The 25,794-nt window shown below is 41.2% G+C and overlaps 1 protein-coding gene across 3 annotated transcripts in view; it reads right to left on the bottom strand.

Annotated features, from left to right (window-relative positions):
* Positions 1-336: 336 nt before the first annotated feature.
* The window catches only part of AFAP1 (actin filament associated protein 1), a 188,569-nt gene continuing 163,111 nt past the window's right edge, over positions 337-25,794 (bottom strand). For 2 of the 3 annotated variants that reach the window (XM_075066611.1, XM_075066612.1), the window contains exons 12-18: positions 17,927-18,044; positions 16,042-16,299; positions 11,970-12,084; positions 9,009-9,173; positions 8,265-8,455; positions 7,313-7,474; positions 337-3,765 (exon numbers count right to left, since the gene is read on the bottom strand). In XM_075066611.1, the coding sequence (XP_074922712.1) occupies positions 3,739-3,765; positions 7,313-7,474; positions 8,265-8,455; positions 9,009-9,173; positions 11,970-12,084; positions 16,042-16,299; positions 17,927-18,044 (1,036 nt within the window). In that variant the 3' untranslated portion in view covers positions 337-3,738. The remainder of the gene's footprint in view (positions 3,766-7,312; positions 7,475-8,264; positions 8,456-9,008; positions 9,174-11,969; positions 12,085-16,041; positions 16,300-17,926; positions 18,045-25,794) is intronic. The other variant, XM_075066613.1, reaches the window with a different exon arrangement.

Here is a 25,794-nt window from a genome sequence, read left to right on the forward strand (position 1 = left end):
GCGGTCTGGCCTGCTGGGGCTTTCCCTACACAAGCAGCATCCCAAGTTTGGGAAACACTGCCTTACAGCATCAGCTTTACAATAGGTTTTTGAGAAGCTAAAGGAATAACACTGCAGTTTAAAAAAAAGTTGCAAGTATCTGGAAGACTGGTAATAACTTGTGCCTCTTTAGAAACCATTTAGATGAGTCAAGCCAGGTAAATTTTGATTTTCTTCTAATTGATTTAGGTATTAATACCACGCTCTTCTCCATAGTGTCAGAGTATTTCTAGTGAGTTGCTGAGATATTATGCATTAATTATGTTAACAATTACAAAGAAACAGTGATATAAACACTTCTTGTTTTGACAGGGTAATTTTTATTAATAATGCACATAAATCTGTCACACCTAGTAGGCGCCAGTCCTTTTTCACACTCTAAGACTTCCTGGAGAATAAACTAGAAAGACAGAAATTAAATGAAGCTAAAGACACACACTTGCAGGTGGGTCGATTTTGGATTTTTTTAACATGATTTTCCATGAATGTGTCTCTAAAAATTAAATACAGTGAGAAATACAGTAGAAAGAATATATTTACAATTATAATGGGCACTGCCAACATATCCAATAACAAAAATAAAACAAAAGCTTTTTTCATGTTTCTTGCATGCTTTTTTCCCCACAGAGATTTTTAAATATGATTTTTTTTAAAAAATACAATAAGGAAATAATTACATTCTTACTATGAGAACATTATCTTACAACATACAACCAGACCCAATTAATTTGAACGTGTCTAAAAATGAAAAACTGATACTAAATTAAGTATTCTGTTAGAAAAATCAAAATACCAAAATCATCCTATAAAAAACACCTTTGGTCTCTCCAAAATTATGATCCAATATTTAAAAAAGCACCTGATACAGTAATAGGAGATTGTTTAGGAAGCACATGTGTAACATTTTCTCAAAAGACATAGAAATGTGATGATTTAAAATACAAGAGTTTTCTCTTTAAAATGTCAAACTGTCCTATTGCTGAGTTTGCCTGGTAATTTTGAAATTTCAAAACTATGAAAATACAAACTTTGTTGCTTTTTATTAAAATTTGTGCAGTAAGAGTAACATGCAAAAATGAGTATTTCACAGCACTGAATATGTTGTGGAAAGAGGCTATTTCTGGAGTTTGGTATATTCTATATTACAATACCTTGGCCATTATATAGAATAGTCTTAGCTAGTATGCTAATTGCAAAATGTTAGCAATGTACTTGCACATGTAGTTACACAATATGTTCACAATATGTCATTTAGAACAGGCATTTAGGGGTCCCATTCTTAAAGGTGTATGTGGTAGAATGGAAGAATCATTACATGGAGTTGTGCATCTTATAAGCAGCCTGCAGTTTCTGTTTGCTTATAGGAACTGGCACACTCATGTCAGGCATGAGATAAAAATTTAACCCCAAGTCACTCCTCACTAAGGGGAAAAAAGTTACAGAGCCAATCTGGGGGAAAAAAGACTCAAATTAGTTAGGCTATTGGCTGTTCAATGTTATTGATGTGGGACCACTTATTAATGACAACTGTTTCAGCATCACATGTTGACTAGAGGCCTAATTTGCATCATAAATATGTACAGATATAAATTAAATATTTAGTGAACTATACAAATAAATAACTTTTGAAGTAAAAAGCCTAAATGAACTTACTTTTGCATCAAACTTTTTTTCCTGATGTTTCTGGGATACTCTATAGTACTGTAGTCCGTATCATGCAGCATAACTTGTGCCCTTCACACAGAAAATGTTAAGGTCAATCTAAAATACAATACAATAGCCAGCGTTGAATAAAAGACAATGCTGACATGTATTTCCCCACTGTATTTGCGTTATTGTGGCCCCTAAAAAAGCCATACTCCTGGGAGGCAACAAGGTCTACTGCCATTTTGGGCCCTGATCCTGCACCACTGAGAGAGCCTTGTCATTGGCTTTAATGTGTAACTGAATCAGACCCTTAGTAGTGGGCCATTATGACCCACTCTTTCAAAAGTGCTCAGAGCCCACAACTGGGGCCAGATTTTTGGGGCTGCTGGGTGCTGAACATTTTAGCCGATACTTGTAAGTCTGCAGTTTGCATGTGTGTATAACATCCGTGGATGTCCTTTTGCTCCTGGCTCAGAGTTTTATGTACCAGTGTACATTTACAAAGCGATGTAAATTATTACCAATCATAGAACTGCAGGACTGGGTTGCCAAGTGATCTATTCTTCCCTTGATGTCTGTATCTGCAATGTTACCAACTCTTGTGTGTTTATCAAGAGACTGGTGATATCTGGTGCTTTATTTAAAGCCCCAGAACCTGGAGACAAGTGATTATGTCAAAATCTCAATTTTAGTTTCAAGCCCTCCTGATTGTGGAGATAATCTTCAATACTTGACCTGAGTGCATTTTAAAGACTCGAAAAACAGAAGACAAATAGAAATAACTTTTTTAAAAAACCAAAGTTTTGTGATTTGGAAGCCACTCATTAATTTGGGGGCTTGACTCATGAATTTCGGACAGTTGGGTTTGGCAATAAGGCATCTGATTTTTCAGCAGAGACATACATATAACAAAGGGAAAACAGACTTCTGAATTATTCACAGACTAAATGGAGAACCCTGTTTCTTGGCAAAAAGAAAATGAGTCCTTTCTCACAAACGTCCTGTCACTTCTTATTTCATCATTGTGTATAAAGGAGATTGGAAATTCACACTTCCTCAAAAATATTATTCAAGATCTGAAAGGACTGCAGGAAGCAAATACAGTAGAGTTATAAAGCCTGACTTTAACAATGTTAAAACAAGCAAAACAAAACTGCATGAGCCTTTTAAAGTTGCTGTAATTTAAAAAATAATTTTAGCGGCTGTCAGTGGGATTCTTCTGGGAGGTGCAGAAATGAAGCAACATATAAAAAGCACTTTGTGGCCTTCTTAAAATCATGCCCAAATAATTTTTAGACTACATGAGAGATGTTTGAAGATAACAGGTGCTTAGGAACAACAGCAACAATCAAAAGAACATATTAAAATGCATGGCAGCTTTTTAGGTCCTGATGACAAAAGCATCAGTCTAAAATGTATAAAAAAATGCTTCACAGATAAGTTGTCATTCCATGGTTGTCTATAACCATAGCAAAAAGAGTGATGGGGAAAAGTTCCTGACTTCCCAGCTCAAACAAGTCATGTCGTTCCCGTGGAAACATTTCTTCGATCTCCTGCCAAGTGACCAGGTAACAGCAGAATGAATCCTAATGAGCAAGCTTGTGAAAAGAAGTCCTCTCTCAGGTGGTGGAATTCTGAACGTCAAAATTAGCCTTAATAGTACAACATATCTAGATTTATATGATTTCGTCTGGGTCTCAAAGCGTGCACCAGTCTTGATTTCCATTCAGGACTTTTGATGCAATGTTATTTACATTGTTGGTTTAACCTCTCTCAGCAATGTAAACTTTCAGTTGCAACTATATGCTCCTTTTTACTAAGATTTTTACAAATAAAGTTGGAAATAAAGAGTTACAGGTAATAAAAAGGGGCACACAGTCACACAGTAATACAGTAGACAGAGTACAGTCAAATGAAGGCCAAGCTACTGTTAACTGAACATAATTATAAAACCTTGTCATTTGACACCACTTTACAGATGAGTCTTTTGCAGCCTACATCTTGGTCCATACGAAACAAGGCCTTTAAGCAAAGTAAACAAATTTGTAATGCTTATGTTCCATTTTTCAGCTCCCATTCCTAGAAGGGAAAAATAAAAAATGGGGAAATATTATAGAAATCTATGTGTCTATACATACATGTACACTGTATGCCATTATATAAATCAGAGATGAAGATACTGAACAGAACCTGACCCAGAACTGGTCCCTGTGGGACCCCACCTTCAAGCTTGACTGTGAACCACTGATAACTACTCTCTGGGAATGGTTTTCCAACCACTTATGCACCCACCTTATAGTAGGTCCATTTAGGTTCTATTTCCCTAGTTTGCTTATGAGACGGCCAGGTGAGACAGTAATAAAAGTGTTATTAAATTCAAGATATACCATATCTACTGCTTCCTCCCTATCCACAAGGCTTGTTACCCTGTCAAAGAAAGCTATTAGGTTGGTTTGACACGATTTGTTCTTGATAAATCCATGCTGTTACTTATCCCTTATCAACTTCTAGTTGTTTGCAAACTGATTGTTTAATTATTTTATTCTGTTTATCTTTCTGGATACGGAAGTTAAGTGCATGACCCAGATCTGCAGGACTCCCTGAACAACTGCACACAAGGACACAGGACATGGGGCAGGGATGGGCTGAGGCCATGCAGCCATAGTCTTTCGTCTGAAGTATTATCTATGGAGCAATCAGAGGGGGGTGTGTGTGTGTGTTCTTCTTCCCCATTCTCATTGCAGAGATAGAATAATAGAAATATAGGCTGGAAGGGACCTCAAAAGGTCATCTAATCCAGGCCCCTGTGCTGAAGCAGGCCCAAGTAAACCTATACCACACCCCCGACAGATGTTTGTCTAACAGGTTCTTAAAAACCTCCAACAATGGGGATTCCACAACCTCCCTTGATACTTAACTAAATTATCCTTAAGTTAGGAAGTTTTTTTTAACGCTAATTGGGCTTGATGCTGGATTCCTGAATTTGTCACTCATTCCATAATCTTTAAGAGTTCTTTCTCACTGACAACCAGTAAATATCTTGCTGTTGCTTGACAGCAATAATTTATCTTGTTAAGATAAAGAGGTGCATCATTCCAACTACATGATCCTTTTTGATGTTACAGTCATGGCAGAGCACTCATGGTGACCCATATCTGATGTCCCTTAGGCAGGGCCAGCTCTAAGCACCAGAAAACCAAGCACGTGCTTGGGGCAGCACAATTTCAGGAGCTGCACTCCTGGAGGGTTTTTGGGTTTTTTTGCTTGGGGTGGCAAAAAACCTAGAGCCAGCCCTGCCCTTAAGGATGCATAAACAGAACAGGCCCCAAGTCTGAACTGTTAGATTTGAGTTGGTTTGTTAAGCATAAGCCTCTCCCCGACTCCGTTACTCTCTGGAACACCTTCTCGGGTTCCTATATTGTCAAAGATATTTCTATTAGGGGGACAGAGGTTTGAGAGTCCCTCTGCTAGATGGGTTGCTCTAATTCCTCCTGCTTTCCCTTTCAGAGTGCACTATTTGTGCCAGAGTAGTCTCTTGCCAGACAGGCTCCAAAGTATGGGAGAGCTGCAGAGAGCAGCCACTCCAGCAATGTGTGCACAGCCCTGAAGTTACATTGTGCCATATAACACTCAAATGAGGGAAGTAACAGAGAAAAAGGTTCACAGCAGAGAGAGTTAGTGCACCAGGGGTTGGACACAGAATGGACAGAGCTGAGGAAAGCTGAGGAGGCAGACAAGGGGTAGAAAATAAAAAGATGAAGTGGATCAGGTAAGTATCCAAAATTTTCAGGGCTCGCAAACACAGCCAACATATTGTGAAATGTATCCATTGCTAAGGACTTCAGAGTTAGCACAAACATGAAACTTGCCTCACTTCCTACACACACTGAGGGAGGTTACATATGCTGAATGAATTCCACTCTCCGGATGCTCACATACAACTCCCACTGATTAGTCAAATCATTACGGGCCAAATGGGCCTCCAGGCTTACTCATAACTACACAAAGCCAAAACACTAAGTGCCAAATTCCACCCTCATATTTGTGCATTCAACTCCCTTTGAAATTAATGTGAGTTGCAGATGCATACCTGATGGTGGAATTTGGCTGTATCTAGTTGTGAATGAGCTCAGTATAGTTTGGATTGTATTATCTAATTCAGCTAAATTTCACTGTTAATATTTGGAGCATGAGGTTTTATGAAAAGGTGGCAACAGCTGTTAAATCTGAATTCAGAATGTGGAATTATTTTCCATTGATAGGAAAGTAGCTTCATATTCTTTTAAATAGTCTAATCCTACACCCAAGATTTTTTCCAGAAGAGGCTCTGATTAACCAGCAGTGTTCTTTAAATCTTCCATTCACAACTAACAGAGCAGATTTTGCTGCATGGCACTATTCTGAGCAACTCTTGTAGGTTGTAAAATACATCGGTAAGTGAATAAATAACTTGCCAATATATAGTCTCTCTCATCCCAAGAACTTTACTTTTCAGAAATGGGGAAACTGAGGCACGGATAGGATTAGTGACTTGCCTTATGTCACATGACAAGTTTGTGGCAGAGCAGGAAAGCCCAGATCGCCTGACTCTCAGTTGCATGTCCTAACTACTAGATGGTGTTCCCTCGCTAATGCTTTACTAAAATGCATTTGTTTGTAAATTCTGCTTTCAACACTGCAAACGTATATAATGGATGAAAAAATATATATCTTAGCATCAATGAAATGTTAAATGCTTCCTAAAATACAACAAATATGGTTGTTTTAGACAAAATAATGGAGTGCACTATAAAGAACAGATGTGTAGGATTATTGTTTATAACTGTAGTTAGCAATGAGCGGACCAAAACAACACAAAGATCTCAGACCCATGCCAGCAGTAACACCCCTTTCTACATACTGGCTGAGTTGTTCAGCAACATACCTTAACTAGCCAATTCAGCCAGGTCCACAGAACTATCATGAAAATCCCATTTAACATAAAGCACAAGCAGCACGTCTATTAAAGACTATATTAATGGGGTAGGAATGCAAAGTTTCATCCAGGCACTAGTCAGAACAAATTAAATTCAACGGATTTCTACTTTAATTGTACAGCAAGAATGGTTGCTTGCACAGTACATTTTCAATTACTACAGCTTAGAACTATTTAGCTCATGCATCAGCTGGCAATGATTATATCTGATATTCTTTTGATTACTAAAGCATTGGGTTTAACAATGACACTAAATGCTTATTGACTAAACCCATTAGCGTAATGGTGAAGGGAGTAAAGGACCAGTCTGTATCACAGGTCATTTACAGGGAACTCCATAACAGAACAGAGAGAGACAGAGAGTCAAATCTATCATCTTAATATAGTATTTCTGTTCTTCTGTCATCTGGTTCCCCAAATTTACCCCATCAGAATGAAATTAATCCCTGTTCAGAGGATCAGCATGAAACCATGCACCACTCAGTGTGAATGTAGACCTTGGGCCAGCCCTCTATACTGGTGGGAAATTTCACCCGTAGAAATTCAAGCAGCAGGAACTAATCTTTCCCTCCCCATGAATAAAGGAGAGATGAGAAACATGTCATGAGAGGCAAGGGCAGAAGAAGAAAGTCAAACAATAGATCTTCTCACCTTTGCTTTTCGAAGGACATGACCTCGACACGGAGAACTACTTGATGAAGGAGGTTTCTTCAGTACTGCCACACCGTTCACTGGTATTGAACATTCAGTATCACTTGTATCACAACTGGAGATAGGAGAGTTTTCCAGAGTTCGATGCTTGAAAATTGGAGACTGACAGACAGAGCAGACAGAATGAAAATCTCAGACTGGGCAATGTTTCTTCCAAAATATTCTTAAAAATAAAAAAATCTTCAACTGGGTAAATTTTTTTCCAAATATTCATGTATATATTATTTATTTAAATTTAGAACCGCAGAAAACTAAAAGTTTCGTTTTAAAGTTATGAAAAGTACATTGACAGACAATCCTTTCCAAACATGAACTACACTCATTAGGACGGCAAACACCATTTCCTGAATAAGCAAAACAAAAAAAAGTAAATAGTTATATACTCTATGATGGCTGCTTCAGTTCCCTTTAAATGACTGAACAACAGTGACTAGGTGGGCCAGAACAGTGAACCAACAGAATAACTGACCATTGAACCAACACAAAAATTTTGTCCATATTGACCCTTGTGATATTAAAGGTTTAGAGAGGTTAAGCTCTTTGAGGGGGGGACTGGCTCTTATTATATGTTTGTATAGCTCCTAGCACAATGTGGATGCGGCCTCTAGGCACTTCCACAATATAAATGGTAACACATGTTCCCTATAATTCCATACATATCAATTCAATGTCATTGTTGAAGAGGACACCAGCTGCAGGCAAGTAATGGAAATAATTCAAAACAGAGCTTGGCTGCTTTCTTTTCATGGATTTATCGATCAGCTGCCTGATCCTGCAAGATGTTGAACACTCTCAGCTTCCATCCACTTTCCTGGATGTAGGAATCCCATTTCATAGGATTGAGCCCCACGTGGTTGGGAGCTTTTGTGAAATCATTCAGCTGTGGACGTACCTGTGGGCTTGAGGTTCCTGATTTGGGCTCGATTGCCAATCCCAATGTGATGCCGCCAGCCAAGGCTTTCTTCAGGCTCTCTTTCACCTCAGTCAGTTCCAACTCCAGATTTACACGCTCTGTCTCCTTCAGCTTACATTCCTCTTCCAGCTTCCGTAACTTATCTTCAAGAATCACTTGAGTCTTCCTGCCTGAAATCCAGAGACGGGTGCTATTCCAACAACAGGCTACAGTTGATGGACTCAGTGCTAAACAGGGTTCACTTATTTACAAATAAGGAACAAATGCTTTAAAATGCTTGGCTACCCAAACAGCTACACACACCGTAAGGTTTCAGACTCATTCAAGTAAGATGTTTTGCACTTCAGACAATGCTCAGTGCTACATCTGGGGCATCATCCTGTTCAGTTTCTAGTCATATTAATTTTCAGTTAGTCTCTGTACCACAAAAATGTAAGTAGCCAGTGATTTTAAAAAAATGGCGAACTTTCCTACTTCTCTGTGAGTTGCTGATAATTGTGATGGCGTATTTTTGAGTTAAACGCACTAATAGCACAAATATATTTGCATAGCAATTATAGCCTAATTTTACATATTTTAACACAAAAACTGAACCTCATGTTACACCTGTAACAAGTAGTTTGGAATTTTGAAAAACACATTCCAGGCCCCAGAAAAGAATTCCATTTGGTTAGCTAGAATTCTTCAGAGTGCCAGGCTCTCACACAATAAAGCACCTCATACCAGCATTAACTTCAATGGCAGCTCGCAGGTCTTTCCTTTCTTTTCGGAGCTGAGCCAACCTGTTCCTCAGAGCTTCTTTCCTCCTTAACAACTCCTCCTCTTTAGTTTGTAACCTCTTTGCATCTGCCTCGACACGGTTCTTGCCATATTTGTACTGATCTGCATCTATACGGAAAGATTAAAGAGTAATGATGATTTTATTAACTCCTTCTCTGAATGGCTCAGAATATAGGAACATCACTAATTAGAATTTGAGATGGGACAAACAAAATATAAACATCCCTGAAACTTCTTGCTCTCAACTTTGTGATGTGGGCCCCTCGGATCTCTTTGGATAAAATAAGCAGTGAAACAACCCTTCAACTATCCATCAAATCCAACCCCGCCAAAATCTTTTGCAATGTTTGAGAAAGTTGGGTTAACATTTTTTCTTTTCTGTCTTCACTGGCTTTTCCCACACTTCTTGATCCCTGCTGAGATCTGAAGCACAAATGCTGAAATGTGAGAAAGTCCTATTTTCAAGAACCTTCTGGAAGAAATGGAAAATACCAGATACCTTACAAGACACCTGTTCTAAGAATTCCTGCCTGAGAGTGCAAACAAAACAGGTTCTGATAAGTATGCAAAACTTTTCCTCTGCCTATCCAGACTGATGGCAGGTCTACACTACGGGGGAGTGAGTGAATGGGGGGGGGGGGGGATTGATCTAAGTTACACAACTTCAGCTACATTAATCTTCAGCTGAAGTCGACATACTTAGATCTACACTCTCCCATTGATTCCCCTTGTGCTTCTCGTTGAAGTGGAGTACTGGAGTTGACACTAGAGCGATTGGCTGTCAATTTATTGCATCTGTACTAGACACAATAAATCGACCCCTGCTGAATCAATCGCTGCCCGTTGACCCAGCCAGTAGTGTAGACAAGCCCTCAATCTCTGAAGAATGAAGTTGGAAAACCTTTGCTCCTCCTTCACTTCCATCCCAGGCAAAAGGCTGAGGTCCCCAGACATGTGCCTCTTCTCTCCCAGTAAGAATACACTCTGATGAAATGGCAGACATCCCACCCTCTTTTCTCTGCCTAGGAAACTTCTTGGCCCAGACTCTTCTAACATTTTTAAATCAGGGATCTTCACACACCCCTTTCCCGCAGAAAAGGGGCTGAACCTCAGATTTTTTTCTATATTTCAAACCTATTGAACTCCACAACATGTCAAAGGGTTTTATAACCTTCCAAATCTAGAATTAAATGTTTAGATTATTAAATCCCAGACTATTATAGATTAATTTCTGTAACACACTATTACATTTTTATAAAATGTCATTAGTTTCATCTGTATTATTATCATTATTAAACCTTTATATTATAGTAGTACCGCAACCAGGTTGGGCCCCTAGAACTTTTCCAGAAGACCTTTGCATGAGAAATGTAATAACAGAACATTCCAAGTAAAAATCTCGAGGTAAGAGAAGAGGGTGCTAGTACTTACTGAGGTTACTAAATGAAAAACAAGCCTGAAATTCAACAGTCTAAGTGCTAAGGCTGGTCACCTCATCCTAAGGCAAGAAAAATGTACTCTTGAAAGTTCTCCTGACTTCTCTTCTTCTTGATTAAAAATGCCACATAAGGCTACTAGAATTATTTTTTAGGTTGCTGAGTTCAGGACAAAACAAAATTATTATTCACTTTGGTCACCATTATATGTCATCAAAGTTAGTAAAAATGCAATATCCCAAAGAAAGTTGCAGGAGCAACGATATGAGCATGAATACTTCAGTATAATACAGACAGACAGAGGTGTTTAGTCAGGGCCGGCTCTAGCAATTTCGCCGCCCCAAGCACGGCGGCACGCCGCGGGGGGCACTCTGCCGCTCGCCAGTCCCGCGGCTCCGGCGGACCTCTCGCAGGCTTTTCTGTGGTCAGTTGGTCCCGCAGCTCTGGTGGAGCTGCCGCAGGCGTGTCTGCAGGAGGTCCACCGGAGCCGTGGGACCAGTGGACTGTCCGCAGTCACGCCTGCGGCAGCTCCACCGGAGCCGCCTGCCGCCCTCCCAGCAACTGGCAGAGCGCCCCCTGTGGCATGCTGCCCCAAGCACGCGCTTGGCGCGCTGTGGCCTGGAGCCGGCCCTGTGTTTAGTGTCACAAATTTTGGTTAAACAGCGTTTGTGTGCTCGAAGTGTATTTTAAAAAAGCCCTCTGAGCATTTTAAAATACTCAGGTGTCCTAATATGCATTCTCACCATTTCAAATGCTAAGAGGGGAACATAACAAAGACGGACAAATATACTCTTAAGAATAATGAAATGTTAAAAACTGACAGAGGCCAGAGAAGCTTATTATTCAATTTACACAATTCGGTTCAATTGTAGTCTTAGATTTGAGACCTGCAAAACCTGTTCAAATATTCCTGGAACTTTAGAATGTATGATTGTATAATCAGTATCGCTGAAAAATTACATTTTATTACAGAAATTATGAGTAAGATAGGTTTTGAAAAGAGAGGCCTACTTCTTCAACATTTTTGCCACAATCTCAAAAATTCATACCAGCAGCCAATGAATTGTGTGTTTGAACCAGTTATTTTTTTGTTCCTGTTTTGGATTATTATAAAATCCTCAAGGGAGAGATCATATGCACTTATGCAGTTATACAGCTCCAAGCACACAGCTGATGTTTACCTAATGATTCCATATGTTAATCAAATGATAACCAGAAATCCGGGGACTGATTCTGATTTCACACCAGTTTTACATGGACTTCAATGTAGTTAATACTCCTCATTAACTCTGATGTAAGTCAGTTCAGAATTAAGTAACCAGTCTGTCTTTCCAAAGTGATGGTTATTAAAAGAATCTACCCACTAGCACCACCTGTCTGGTCTTTACCTTGCTTGCTAGTGGGAAAGACATGCCATGTTTCCTAATGCCCAAAGTCACAAAGGAAGATTGTTAAGAGATGCACTTACTCGATGCTGTGCGTTTCACACTTGATGCTGATTCAGATTTCTTCTGTTGGTTGTTTAAAATTCTTCCTTTTCCCAAGATCCCATTTGCAGTTGCAGAGCTTTTTTTGCCCTTAAACTGTTTGAAAACAAAATATTTATGCAATGGTAATGATTGTTGTATGGCTGGTGCCACAGTAACACTTTCACCAAGAACAAAGCTTGAAAGAGTTGTTTAAAACTGCCTGCCTTCCATGAGGCTGTTTATATGCTTAATTGATTCTGTTGGAAACAGTGCATCCTCTAGAGACTGTATCATGGAGAATTGCCTATTCAGTAAGATCAGAGGCTGGCAATCACTGGGAATTGTGAGATTCTCCCTTTCTTCCTCTTCCATCTGTGATGGCATCATTGTTGCTAAAATTTGTTCAATTTTTTTTTTTAATCAAAACTGGCACATTTTAAGGATGATGCTTTAATGGAGCTAACTGGTACTTTGTAACAATTTTCTATTGCAAAGCCCTTTAAAAATATAGTACGGATGCACATTACTTTCATACCCATGACAAGAAGCTGCAGAACCTTCAGCCTTCCCCACTCACAGTGAGGTTCAATTTTAAACTGTTGCTTATGTATTACAGGTTCTTATTAGGTCCATTGCCTAGGAATTGCATTGCTATATTACATGGATGCCATTTCCAAATTAAATAATTAAAACCACACAACTTCATCCATAAGGAGTTAATCAACTGATTCTCTCCTAGGATACCTCCAACAAAGCAAACTCATTGAAAAAGGCAAATTAAGGTGGCTTTTGAACCACACTCTTACAGTGGCTAGACACAAGCTCTAGCTAACTACTAGTCAAGATAAGAACATTTCAGAGCCCTGGAGAATGCTCTGCTGCCAGCCTCTAGGAATGAAACCACACGGACAGACAACAAGAGCATTCTGGCCAATGACAACTTCTGCAAAGTGTAATAGGATAGCCAGGTCATAGGGCAGTTAGGGCTTTTGAGATGATAATCAGCACCTTGGACTGTACCCAAAAGAGGAACTGGAGCCAGTGCAGAGCACAGAACACAGTATTATGACATGGCAGTGGTCTGCTCTGTTTCAATGGTGGTTGCTATATTCTGGACTAACTGAACCTTCCACGTAACGTTGAAGGGCAGCCCAAAGTAGAATACATTGCTGCATTCTATCCGGGCAATGACAAAGCTATGGATGACTGTGGCACTGTGGCCATCCGAAAGAATAAGATTGAAACTGAACCCCCTGCAAGATGTCGTGATAGGGATGAAATTAACTTGTGCATCCTGGGTACAAAGGAATATAATCAGAGCCCAGTTCACACTTAGTAACTGTTTGTAAATGTGGGCTTTTAATAGCAACTACTGGACATTTATAGTAGGGTATAGAAACAGTACAGTTATGAGCTGTGCCAGATAATTTTGCTGAATGGTATGCAAAGACATAGTCCCTGTCTATTCACAGAACATTTTCTTCATGCCATAATATAGAACAATGTTTCTCAAATTGGGGTCACTGCTTATGTAGGGAAAGCCCCTGGCGGGCTAGGCCGGTTTGTTGACCTGCCCCATCTGCAGGTCTGGCTGATCGCGGCTCCCACTGGCCACGGTTCACCGCTGCAGGCCAATGGGAGCTGCTGGAAGCAGTGGCCAGTTATGTCCCTCGGCCCGCACCACTTCCAGCAGCTCCCATTGGCCTGCAGCGGTGAACCACGGCCAGTGGGAGCTGCGATGGGCCGGAACTGCAGACAGGACAGGTAAACAAACCGGCCCGGCCTCCCAGGGGCTTTCCCTACACAAGTGGCGACCCCAGTTTGAGAAGCACTGCTACAAAATATTTCCTTATGTGGTCAAGTTCCTAATTTTGTATTTATTGCAACTCCTTGTCGCAACCTGAGCACCAGGTTGCAAATAGAATCCGACAAGCAAGTTATTTATGGTTCGTTTCTGTCATCCTCACTCAGGCTGAGTAGCTCATTAACCGACCAAGAAGCCCCACTGAATTCAACAGGGCCACGCCCAGCATAAGATACTGTACTTGAGAGAAGTAAGGGTGGCAGAATCTGGCACTTAATTACTGGAGAGCAGTCTGCAGTACTGGCTACCTGCCAGGATAGCATGTGGGTTTCCTGTTGCAGGTGTGCATGACTGAATACAGGGGTCAGAATTATCCTTTTCTTTCTCACTGACGTAAATTTTATGCTGCTTCTGTCATTTCATCTGACTTTTGAAACATTGTCTAATTTTTCAGAGCAGTATTGCAGAATATTTTATTACAAGATTCTCAGTCAAAATAGCAACTTCTTCACAAGACATGCAAACTGACTGGCTAAAACAAGGTCACAGTACTAAAAACATCCCTATAATTTTCTTTTAATTGGTCATCTAGATGAGGTCTACACTAGACATTTTTGATGGCACAGCAATGTTGGTTAGGGACATGATTTCATTTGTAACCTGTCTACATTGGTAAAAGCCCCAATTACAAAGGCAAAAAAGTCCTTCTTCCAGTGTAGCTTGTTTTACAACAACACACTTTTGCCAGCATAAACTGAGTCTACAGTAGGAGCGTTTCCCATTATAGCTATACTAGTAAACCTTTTCTAATGGAGACGAGGCCCAGGTATTCCTAAAATGGCTGAATAGGGATTTGTGAACATTAGAGTGAAATTCACCCTTATATTAAAGGCTGGCAAAAGATCTAGATAAGTGTCACTTAAACTATCTTTTGAACCCTATTTTGAAGGCTTAAGTGTGACCTAAATGGTGCATTGCAGAGGGTCAGTACAAAAGCTAAGGGGTGAATGTCTTTACTACTTCTTAAATGAAGGATCCAACTGCTCTGTACAAAGTAGAGAATTGGGCTCTCTGCACATACAAACAGCATGGAATGTAGGAGGCTTGGCTCTAAAAGTCAAGTATAATTTTTTTAAATTAAAAAGAGAAAAAAATGGCTTTGGTTGACACATACAGTGATGATTATGTTATTTCAAACACTTTCCCCTTTGCAATACAATGAATAAAGGTTCTCTGTTAGATCTTTTAAATCTAAAAGCCACTGCATGTGATTCTTGTACAATGGTTCATTTGTTGACACACCTGTATCCGCACCTATGTTCCTTACAGTACATATTGTTTATTGGTTTATAGATGCTTTTGAAATATACCAGTAATAAAGTCTGAACTGTGATGCAGAGAGTAACCTTCTACCACGCTCTATTTTAATCCAAGAAAAGATGGGCCTCAACCAACAACCCTGAACTTTGCTGCTCAGGCCCATCTCTGGTTCTAACAGCAGATTCGTAGCTTTGTACACATAATTAGACCAAACTAGTGGTCAGATAAGTAATACAGATTATTTCAGATGCATCAAACAAGGAAAAGACTACCTTCATCTTACTATTCTCTTTAAATTAGGCTAATGACCTGATTGAGAATTGCATGCATTGTCCTTCGCAATGGATTCAGATATGGTAACATAGCTTATGACTGCGAACAGGGAATCTTAGATTTCTTCAGGGAAGAAAGCAACAGGGCAGACAGTTAGATGAGTTGCACTGTATGTTTCAGTAAACTAGAACCACATTTAAAACTAAAATGCCAATAAAAAGAAAGTATTTAGGGGGCCAAAGTTTCAAAGGATGGTGCACAGAAATTTGCACATGTAACTGTTGCACATTATAGCCCCTGAAATATTTATATGCAATATTTTTTGTTACAGTGACAAGCTGTGCTGAAACCCCCTGTAGGAAATATGCTGAAGCCAACTTAAAGCCAGAGGTAGGCTTGCCATTATATGGCTAAGTTTTGTTTGGAAAGTTATGCCTATTGATTGTCTTGGCTCTAGGTACAGCACCAAAAACATGCTAAGCAGACATTTGATGGACAAACAGGAAGACAGCACCTCTATTTCAGAATTTACAATCTAGGTGAAAGTCTTTTACTTGTAGTGGGCCCATTTAAGTTGCAAGCATTCTAGTGTTAAAACCAGGCCAGTGAAATAGCCCCAGATACAAACAGAATTGTGGTACAAGGCTTTGTTACAGTATTAAAGATTGTAGTACCTGAGAGCCAGATCCCCTCCCCACAGCAGAGGTGTTAGTGACAGACTGAGCAGAGGACAGATTGGATGAGACAGGGTTTTTGTAATGGTTAAAGGAGATTTTGTCAGTAGATAACCTATTGGCTTTTCTGTCAGCAGGTGGATAGCGTGCAAAGATTTTCGGAGACGGCAAGTTATCGTACAGGCCTGCGTTATCATAAAGCACTTCTTCTCCCATGTTTCTGCTACGAGAAGTAGGAAAGCCATCTTCCAGTTCCCACTGCAACACACACACTTTTGCTGTTAGTAAATAAAACATCATGCAGAACCTATGCAACAATAAAACATAAGCAGGTTAATTAGAATCATTAAAACCATTTGAGTTTAGCAAGATTTTGATTTTTCCTGACATTTGAGCCAAACCGGTCTAGAAAGACATGGGTAGCTATGGCATGTTCGGATGACTGCGGAAAAGAGAGGATTGTGTTACCCATTTCATAACCTGGATTTTCTTGTGTTTTCTGTTAAGCAGAGAAAAGGGGACTGTGATGTTATCCTGTATACTATTACTTGATTATTATTATTATTTTCCATTTAGTAATTCTGAGAAAGAAGGTGTTACAGTGCAGATGCTGATCATTATTTCCTTGCATAAGATAGGACAATAGTGGAGTGGTAACGCAGATGAATCTTCAGGAAAATCTCTAGGACATATTTTGCTAAACCTGGCTTGGTAATACAGATTTTCAGACCTGGCAACAATCAAAAGCTCTGAGGTTTTTCTTGAGGCTATGTGTCTTTTCAGGAACTATCAGCTTCTTGTGCACTAGCACTGTATTTTATTTGTTGGAAAAGTATTACTGAACTAAATAAATATCTAAAATAGCTCCAGGCCATTTCCTCTTTCCACAAAAATGCAAACTCAATAATGCTCACCCAGTAATTCATTCATTTAATCTTAAAAGAAGCCGTGGGTCTGCATGCCCAAGATCCTTCCTTAATCCACCTTGTCTGCATGACTCCCCTCCTCAGATACAGTCCCAAGCACACCCAAGAACTACACATGCATCCCACTCACCAAACACTTCAGTGTATCCTACTCCTTAGAGATTTTTCCCTACTCCTCTGACATGTCATGACATGAGAGAAGATTGCACTTGTTTGTGACAGCTTATGCCTTGAATTTCTGTACATTTCTCTCAGTTTTCAGACTGAGGTCTCAAATCTGCCTTTAAGACAATGCCCAAATTAGGAACTATGCTGAGCTGCAGCACCTGCAAACAAATATTTAAAGACCACGTGCCACTGTGTGCAAATATGCACTCCCCCCCACCCCCACACTCCTACACAGGACCAGCTCTGCAGGCTAATTCAGAGGGTGGGGTGGGATCACAGCCTTGCCCTCAGCCTGCTCTCTTTGGGATGAATAGCACAACTGTCAGTGGAAGCCTCGCCTTGGAGATGGATAGCCCTATTGTCAGCTGTTCCCTGGATAGTGCCATATTCCTGCAAGGGTGCAGAGTGAGGTCTGACGGCTTGTTGTGCTTTCTTCACAATTTACAGCACCCAACACAGGGCCTGGCACAATCAAGCCCTGAGTTTTGTCTTGTTCTAATGAATGTTTCTTTTAAAAAAAATCAAGGATTTTATTAATGGATTTGGCAAAAACTGATCAACAGGCAGCTGTTTGTATAAATATATGCTGGCTCATGAACAAGTTAATTTAAACAATATGTCCCACTCCCCTAGAAGTCTCCAGATGAGAGAGAGGTTCCTGATTATAAAGAATAGAAAACTTGAGTTCATTTGGAATCTGCCCAATGGCACTCAATGAGGTAATACAGTTTTCAGGTGTCCTTGCATTCAACACATATAAGCTATTTGCACTGTAAAAATTAAATTCTTACCGATCCATTTATGCAGGGAACATCATCATAATGAAGTGCCATTCCACTGGGACATGCGTAGCCATTGGCAGTGCTTCCCCGATATGGATTAGTAGATATAACACGTCTGTTCATAAAACTGTGTAAAACAAAAAACACCACTTGATCCTTAGTCTTCATGATGATTCAATGGTGCTACACCCACCATTTGATTATCTGCCCATTCTGGAACACATAGCTTTTCTCTTTGTATGAAAGCTATAGATAGTTTTCCTCCTTCTGCAACCTCCGTGAAAGAAAAATAAAGCTCTGTATTTCACTCAGATCTGGCTGCTAACATCCAATATCGCAACATATGTTTCTGTATCATAATCATAAGAGAAAGTGTAGGACTGTGTGAAAGCCAGGATGGAAACAGCTGTAGCTGTTCTATTGTGTTACATGTGAATCTGCTGATATAAACCAGTTTGCCAGACCTCAGTAAAAATTTCTGCCTGTGTCTATATAGGATAGAATGAGGAAGGTGTGCATGCACATGGTGGGGTGGGGGGGAGAGGGATATGACCCAAGACTGTACTACAATCATTTTAGGAACTGGAGCAAACCAAGGTCTAAATCCTGAAAAATGCTGTGTTTTTGGAACCGTGAGCTGATCAAAATTTTTCAAATGATTTTTTTTCCAGCAAAAGATAGCATATATTTGAAAACTAACATTTTCGTGAAAACTTTTAGGTTCCACTCACTTTTTTCAGTTATATGAAAACTTTCCTTAGAATCTTTTGAAATGTTTTGTGCATTTTTTAAAAATTATTTTTACTTTTGGTTTGCTGCTGTGTAACTTTTGACTGGGGACCGGTCGTGACATGTTGTCATGTTCTTCGGACTCCTTGCCTGGATGAGAGTGCACTCCAGCTGTCTCTCACACAGGGTGTGTGAAAACTCTGAAATGGAAACATTTTTTATAGTTTTGAATGTTTTTAATTTAAAAAAAAGAAACAATTTTGATCCAGCTCTTGTGGGATCCTGACTGACTTCAGTGAGGCTCCTTGTGGTAACAAAGGTCTATCCATGTGGAGCAATTTGCAGATTTGGGCCCCAACTAGCAATAAATAACGGTTACCTACTTTTCGTAACTGTTGTTCTTTGAGCTGTGTTGCTCATGTCAATTCCATTCTAGGTGTGTGCGCGCCCATGTGCACAGTTGTTGGACACTTTTGCCGTAGCGGTATCCATAGGGTCGACTGTGGCACCCCTTTGACTGCCGTGCTCATGCAGCGGAATATCAGGCACCACCACCATATGCCATCTCGGTTTCTTCTTGCCGGCAACTCCGAAAGAGGGCGAGTAATGGAATGGACATGAGCAACACATCTTGAAGAACAACAGTTACAAAAGGTAGGTAACCGTTTTTTCTTCTTTGAGTGCTTGCTCATGTCAATTCCATTCTAGGTGACTCACAATCAGTATCCCTGGAAGTGGGCTGGGAGTTTACAGATGTGCGGCTTGTAATACCGCTCTATTGAAGCAAGCATTGTCTCGGGCTTTGTGGGTAAGCGCAGAGTGAGACATGAACATATGAATGGATGACTAGGTGGTAGCCCTGCAGATATCAGGAATTGGCACATGGGCCAGGAAGGGCCCCACCGAAGCTTGTGCTCTAATTGAGTGGGTGGTTACAATTGCTGGTGGAGGCACCTTCACCTGATCATAGCAAAAACGGATGCTGGCAGTGATACAAGATGAGATTCTCTGGGCGGACACTGGACAACCTTTTATCCTATCTGCCACTGTGGTGAACAACTGCGTCAACTTGTGAAATGGTTTGGTCCTCTCAATGTATAAGGCTAGCGCTCTCCTGATGCCGAGGGAGTGCAACCTACACTCCTCCTCAGACTTATGAGGCTCTGGGAAGAAGACTGATAAAAATATGTCTTGGCATGTGTGAAATTGTGAAACCACCTTGGGCAGGAAAACCGGATGTAGCCGCAGCTGGACCTTGTCCTTTAAGAAAACTGCATAGGGCAGCTCTGAGGTAAGTGCCCTAATCTCAGAGACACTGTGGGCAGAAGTTATCGCCACAAGGAATGACACCTTCCAGGAGAGCAGAAGAAGGGAACAGGACACCAAGAACTTGAAGTGAGCTTTCATGAGCCGCACAATCACCAGACTCAGGTCCCACAGAGGGACTGGGTCCCAAACCTGGGGTTACAGTTGCTCCAGACCTCTCAAGAACTGGACTGTCATGTTGTAAGTGAAGACGAACCTGCCCTGAGAAGAGGATGAAAGGCTGATATGGTGGCCAAGTGGACCTTAATTGATGAAAAGGACAAGCCTTGGAGCTTGAGATGCATAAGGTACTCCACGATGGACTGCAGTGAGGCCTGCTTGGGCCTAACCCCTTGGGCCAAGGCCCAACACGAGAATCGTCTCCATTTGGCCTGGTAGGTCTCTCTAGTGGAGAGATTTCTACTAACCAGTAGGACCTGCAGGACGCAGGCTGAGCACTCCTGCTCTTCAGCAGTTAACCATGCAGCAACCAAGCTGTTAGGTGCAGCACTGCCAGATTCAGGTGCAGGAGCCTGCTATGATTCTGGGACAGGAGATCTGGTCAGAGGGGCAGCTGCACTGGGGTCGTCACCGACAGGTCGATCAGTGTGCTGAACCAGTGTCGGCGTGGCCAAGCCGGAGCTATCAGGATAACTTTGGCCTTGTCCTGCTTGATCTTCATGAGGACTCTGTGAAGCAAAGGCATTGGTGGGAAAGCGTACAGATTCTCCGACCACGGAAGTAGGAAGGCGTCTGACAAGGAATCTCTGTCAACTCCCCAAAATGAGCAAACAGGTGATATTTCCTGTTCTGGTGTGTCACGAACAAGTCCACCTGGGGAGATCCCCACTTTCGGAAGATCCCACTGACCACCTCGGGGTGGAGTGACCATTCATGATGAGATGAGAAGGCTCTGCTGAGGCATTCCTGGTTCAGGGAGGTGCACTGCCATGAGATGAGTGGCATGCTGCATACACAAGTCCCAGAGCTGGAGGGCTTCCTGGCAGAGGGCTGATGAGCTGGCTCTGCCCTGCTTGTTGATATAAAACATCGTGGCGGTGTTATCCGTCAGGACTTGAACCAGTTTGCTTTGTAAGTGGGACTGAAAAGCCTGATAAGCCAGGCAAACTGCCTTGAGATCCCTGACATTTATGTGGAGGAAGTGGTTGACCCCTCCGACCAGCAGTCTTGTATACTGAGCTCTCCCAGATGGGCTCCCCAGCCCATGTCTGAGTGTTGGAAACCAGAGTGAGTGTCTGATTTCTCTGTCATCTCTTCTGCCTCTAGGCCTAAGTTAGTGGCTACCCTTTGGATCAGGATCCTTATTCCTCCTCCTCTCCAGACGAGGCTGTGGTGGGGCCCTCCTGTGCTAGCCCACTGGTGCTCACTGGTGGGCTAGCACAGGAGGGCCTCACCACAGCCTCGTCTGGAGAGGAGGAGGAAGAAGGGACCACTGGAGGGCGGGGGGCCCAGGGCATCATCCCACACAGGGAAAAGGGGGTTTCAGGGTGGGCTCCTGTCCCTCCACCTCAGCATCTAGGAGGAGGGCCCTTAAATGATTGTCGTGCTCTTTTTGCGTCCAAGGACAAAAGTTCTTACAGATGCGACACTTTTCTTTAACCTGGGATTCCCGCAGGCACTTCAGACAGCTGCCATGCAGGTCACTAACAGGCATAGGGCTATTACAGTCAGAGCAGGGCTTAAATTGCCAGGACCCTAACTGACTAACTACCATACTTAACAGCTACTTGCTAACTAATCTACAATAAACAAAACTAATTACAGCTGGAAAACAAAGTCAAAAGGGAAAGAACTGCTGATCACTTGTGAAGCAAGGGAGAGAGGCTTTCTGAGCAACCACCACAGGCAGTAAGAGGGAACTGAGCGGGCATAGGGCAGGTGGTGCCTGATATACCAACACATGAGCGTAGCACTCAAGGGGGTGCCACAGTCAACCCTATGGATACCGCTAAGGCAAAAGTCTCTGACAACTGTGCACATGGGTGTGCACACACCTAGAATGGAATTGACATGAGCAAGCACTCGAAGAAGAACTATGATTCAGAGAGGAATTTGCTTTCATAAACAGCCCTTGAAACAGAGCCAGTAACATGAGACCGCAAAGATCCTTAAGATTCAAGTACATAAAAAGAGATAAGAAGGAAAACAAAGATTCGCAACAGACCTATTCAATTTCTGAAGTTGACATTAATTAATGACAATAAAATCATGCAGTAAGGTAGATGGGTCTTTTGTTTCTCCACAGGGGTCATAAATAAAGTGGGAAAAGCCTGCCAAACATGTTATATTTTATTCCAATTGTGTAGAATGAGGAACGTTTCCTGCAGATAGATTTTAATAATATTAACTAACCATTGTCAGCATTTAGAGCTGGTCCTGTAAGGTACTAAGTATTTTCACCTCCCACTTAATTCAATAGGAAGCTGAAAACCTTCAATACATTTCAAGATCTGATCCTCAGGAGAATGAACATACTGCAAATGTCACATCAAGCTGTAAAATAACTGAGAAAATAACTAGTGCGGTACTGTATGTTTTGAAGTATTACACTGCTCACAGTCTTTGATTATAATCAGAAGATATTACACATTGCTTTTGAAAATATAAACTTAGTATCTCTCTATAAATCAAATGCCACAGTAGAGAATTATTGTGCACAATGTTCACTGCTACATTTTTACTACTGATATGCTCTTTTCAGAACTCTTTCTTTGCGTGTACAGTGAAATTCACCCTACTGCAGAGGGGCCAACACAAGGCTCATGTGCTATTTAAGTCCTACTTTAAGTCCTATTTTTAAGGGTCAAATGTAACTTAAATGGCAAACAGGCCTTTTGTTGGCCAGCTGCACAGTGGTGAATTTCACCCTTACAGTATTATCCTATAATGTTCTTGGTCAATAATCATCGTCTATTATAACATCCAGTACAGAATTCCACTATTTTCTGTATTAATGTTTCACAGCCAAAACATGTTTCCTTTGTAACAAGGGCTTTCAATCTTCTTCCTCACAGATGACTAAAAGTTCTTGAAGAATTTATAGTTGTTTACAATTAACAGCTTTGCATAACATATTTATGTTGCAATCTCTAATGTGGAAAAACTCTCATCTACTGACTTCTTGTTCTAGGTAACATTGGCAGAATCTGGCCAAGGTCCTGATTCAGCAAAAACTTCAGTAATTGAGCAGTTTTATAAAGAGGAATAGCCCAATCAAACTCCATGTGTGTAGTTACTGGCATGTGTAAGTATTTACAGAATCGGGTCTTGCCTTTGTAAGTAGTTTTCCACTGTCATCTGACTTTAGACATTCCTTCCCCCCCCCGCCCCCGCCCCACCAAGGAACGCTTCAACCTGAAATTGATCATGTCTTCTTCCACAGGAGCATTTTTAAAAAATATATTAGGATTAACTGGACAAGATGATCATGAGATGAGAGTTTGCAGGAGGAAAAAAATCATAATTCACCATTGTAAAAATGCTCCTAACTGTATCATAGCTATAAAAACAATAGTGTTGTCAAGAAAATCCAACATGTTTTTCTGTTGTCCTTAATGAGAAACATTACCCAAATATTTCCAGACTATATTTAGAAATATAGACAGCCTCTGCCGCAAATATGGTTCTATCTAAGTAGAAGACAAGAAGGGACGGTGGGGGGAGTGCAAGGAAACAATGAGATGATACTAGTCAAACATGACAGGCAGTGGTCTCAACACACCAGCAGTCTAACTGTTGTCAAATGTATTGTCGGCATCACAGTAAAAGAGAGTTTTGAAGGTAACTTTATGGATGTTTATGGGGAGCGCCTCCCAAGAATGAGGGGCAGGATGGGATAAAGCAGAAACGTACTTGTTTGAAAATATAACAAGTGACAGAATCTGGCATCATGGGTCGAATGGAGGTGAGAGTTGACATCTTGATAGCAATGGAGAGATGATAGGCAGGACTGGATAGGCCACAAAGAGCCTGGAAAGTGAAGACACACAGCTTATGTTTGATGTGATAGAGAAGGGGGGGGGGAACAGTGGAGGGATGAAAAGAGAGGGGTGACATGATCAAATGGGCCCTGGTCCACGACTGGGGCTCCCAGGTGCTATGATAATACAAAACAAAAACAATGATAGGGTAGAAAAGTGATCTTTGCAGGACTATTCTGAATGGATATGAATGAGGCAAGACTGCATTACTTGAGGCTAGAGAGAAAGATGTTGTAGTAACTGAGATGTGTGAGTTTTTGCTGTGTGGATGGATAAGAAAGGCCATGTCATTTCTCATTTCCCCTTCTAATCTTACAAGAATAATTGGATCAGAAGTTAAAAGAGACATGCCCTAGGTTGTTTGCAGATAAGCTCTTACATTCACTTTATTGTGGTACAACAAATTTAAACAAATACTTGATAGGGAATTTTTATTACTTTGCAAGTTAGGTTTGGCATTCCTTTCTAATATGTGGTCTAGTTGCACTTATTTTTTTCACTTGGTTTCAATTAATATCACATTTGTTCATAAAATGAAAGCCAAGCAATATTCAGGCAAAAACATTTCCATCCGGCTTCTCTTTTACATGTGGTTATCGCTGGATGCTCATGGAAGCGAAAAATGCATGTCACAGGAAAAACTTTTTTGAGCCTTATTAACTTCAAAACATATATAAGAACAAGCCTCTAAATTAACTGCATTATGATTCTATCAAAATTACTTGGATTTGACAAAAATGGAATTGTGGTAAGAGATGAATCAACCCTGATTTCTATCAAAAGCCATTCAAACTAGAGCATGAATGAAGTGTCTCATTTTTCTGCACTGCAGTTCTCCAGACCCTTCACTAGTGAGAGTACAGTATTTCCAACAGGAAGCTATACTAGGTTTTCACCCTTTATGTATTTTTAGTCTATTCCTGTTTATGATGGCTATATTGAGCTTGATTCTACAAAATGCTGAATCCCAGTAATTTCAATGGGAGTTGAGGGCACTCAGCACCTTGCAGGATCATGTTTATAAAGTCCTAGTAAACTGTCTGGCCAAGATATCTTCTGTCCACACTTTGCTGTCATGAGGCATATGTGTATGCATTGTGTATTGAATTTATGTACTGGTGTGAATTTCAAAACTGCAAGTTTTTAATCCTTCAGCAAGGAACAACTGGATGTAGTGGGTCTATGAGAAAGACAAGGTGGGTCTTTTATTGGACCAAATTCTGCTGGTGAAGGAGACAAGCTTTTGAGCTACACAGAGCTCTTCTTCAGGTCTAGGAAAGGTAATCAGAGTGCCACAGATAAATACAAGAAGGGAGAGTCTGTAGAATCATAGGACTGGGAGAGACCTCGAGAGGTCATCTAGTCCAGTCCCCTGCACTCATGGAAGGACTTAGTATTATCTAGACAAAAGGTTCTCAAACTGTGGTCCGCAGACCACCAGTTGTCCGTGAGCTCCATTCAGTCGGTCGGCAGATAGTTCCATCTAAGGTGCGCACCTGGGCGGCCGCACACTAGAGAATGAAGGGCACCCACCTAATTAGTGGAGCCATGCAGGTGTGGCTCCACTAATTAGGTGCCTGGACCCTGGAAGGGTGAAGACACACATGTAAGTTGAGGTGGTGGCCTTGGGGCAGGGGCAGTGGGGTGAGAAGAGGGGGTGGGTGGAATATGGGACGTGCAAGGCTTCAGCAGCCAAAGAAAGACTTTCCAAAGCTCCAGAGTTGTGGCTGCCAGGGAGAGACGGCCCTCCTTCCGAGCCCCAGCTCAGGGGCTGCTGTGGCGGGGGGAGAGAGGGCACATCCATCACATTAGAAAGGCAAGACTAGTGATATTCAAACACAA

This window comes from Chelonoidis abingdonii, chromosome 5, assembly GCF_003597395.2.
Source record: "Chelonoidis abingdonii isolate Lonesome George chromosome 5, CheloAbing_2.0, whole genome shotgun sequence".
Classification (NCBI taxonomy): Eukaryota; Metazoa; Chordata; order Testudines; family Testudinidae; genus Chelonoidis; species Chelonoidis abingdonii.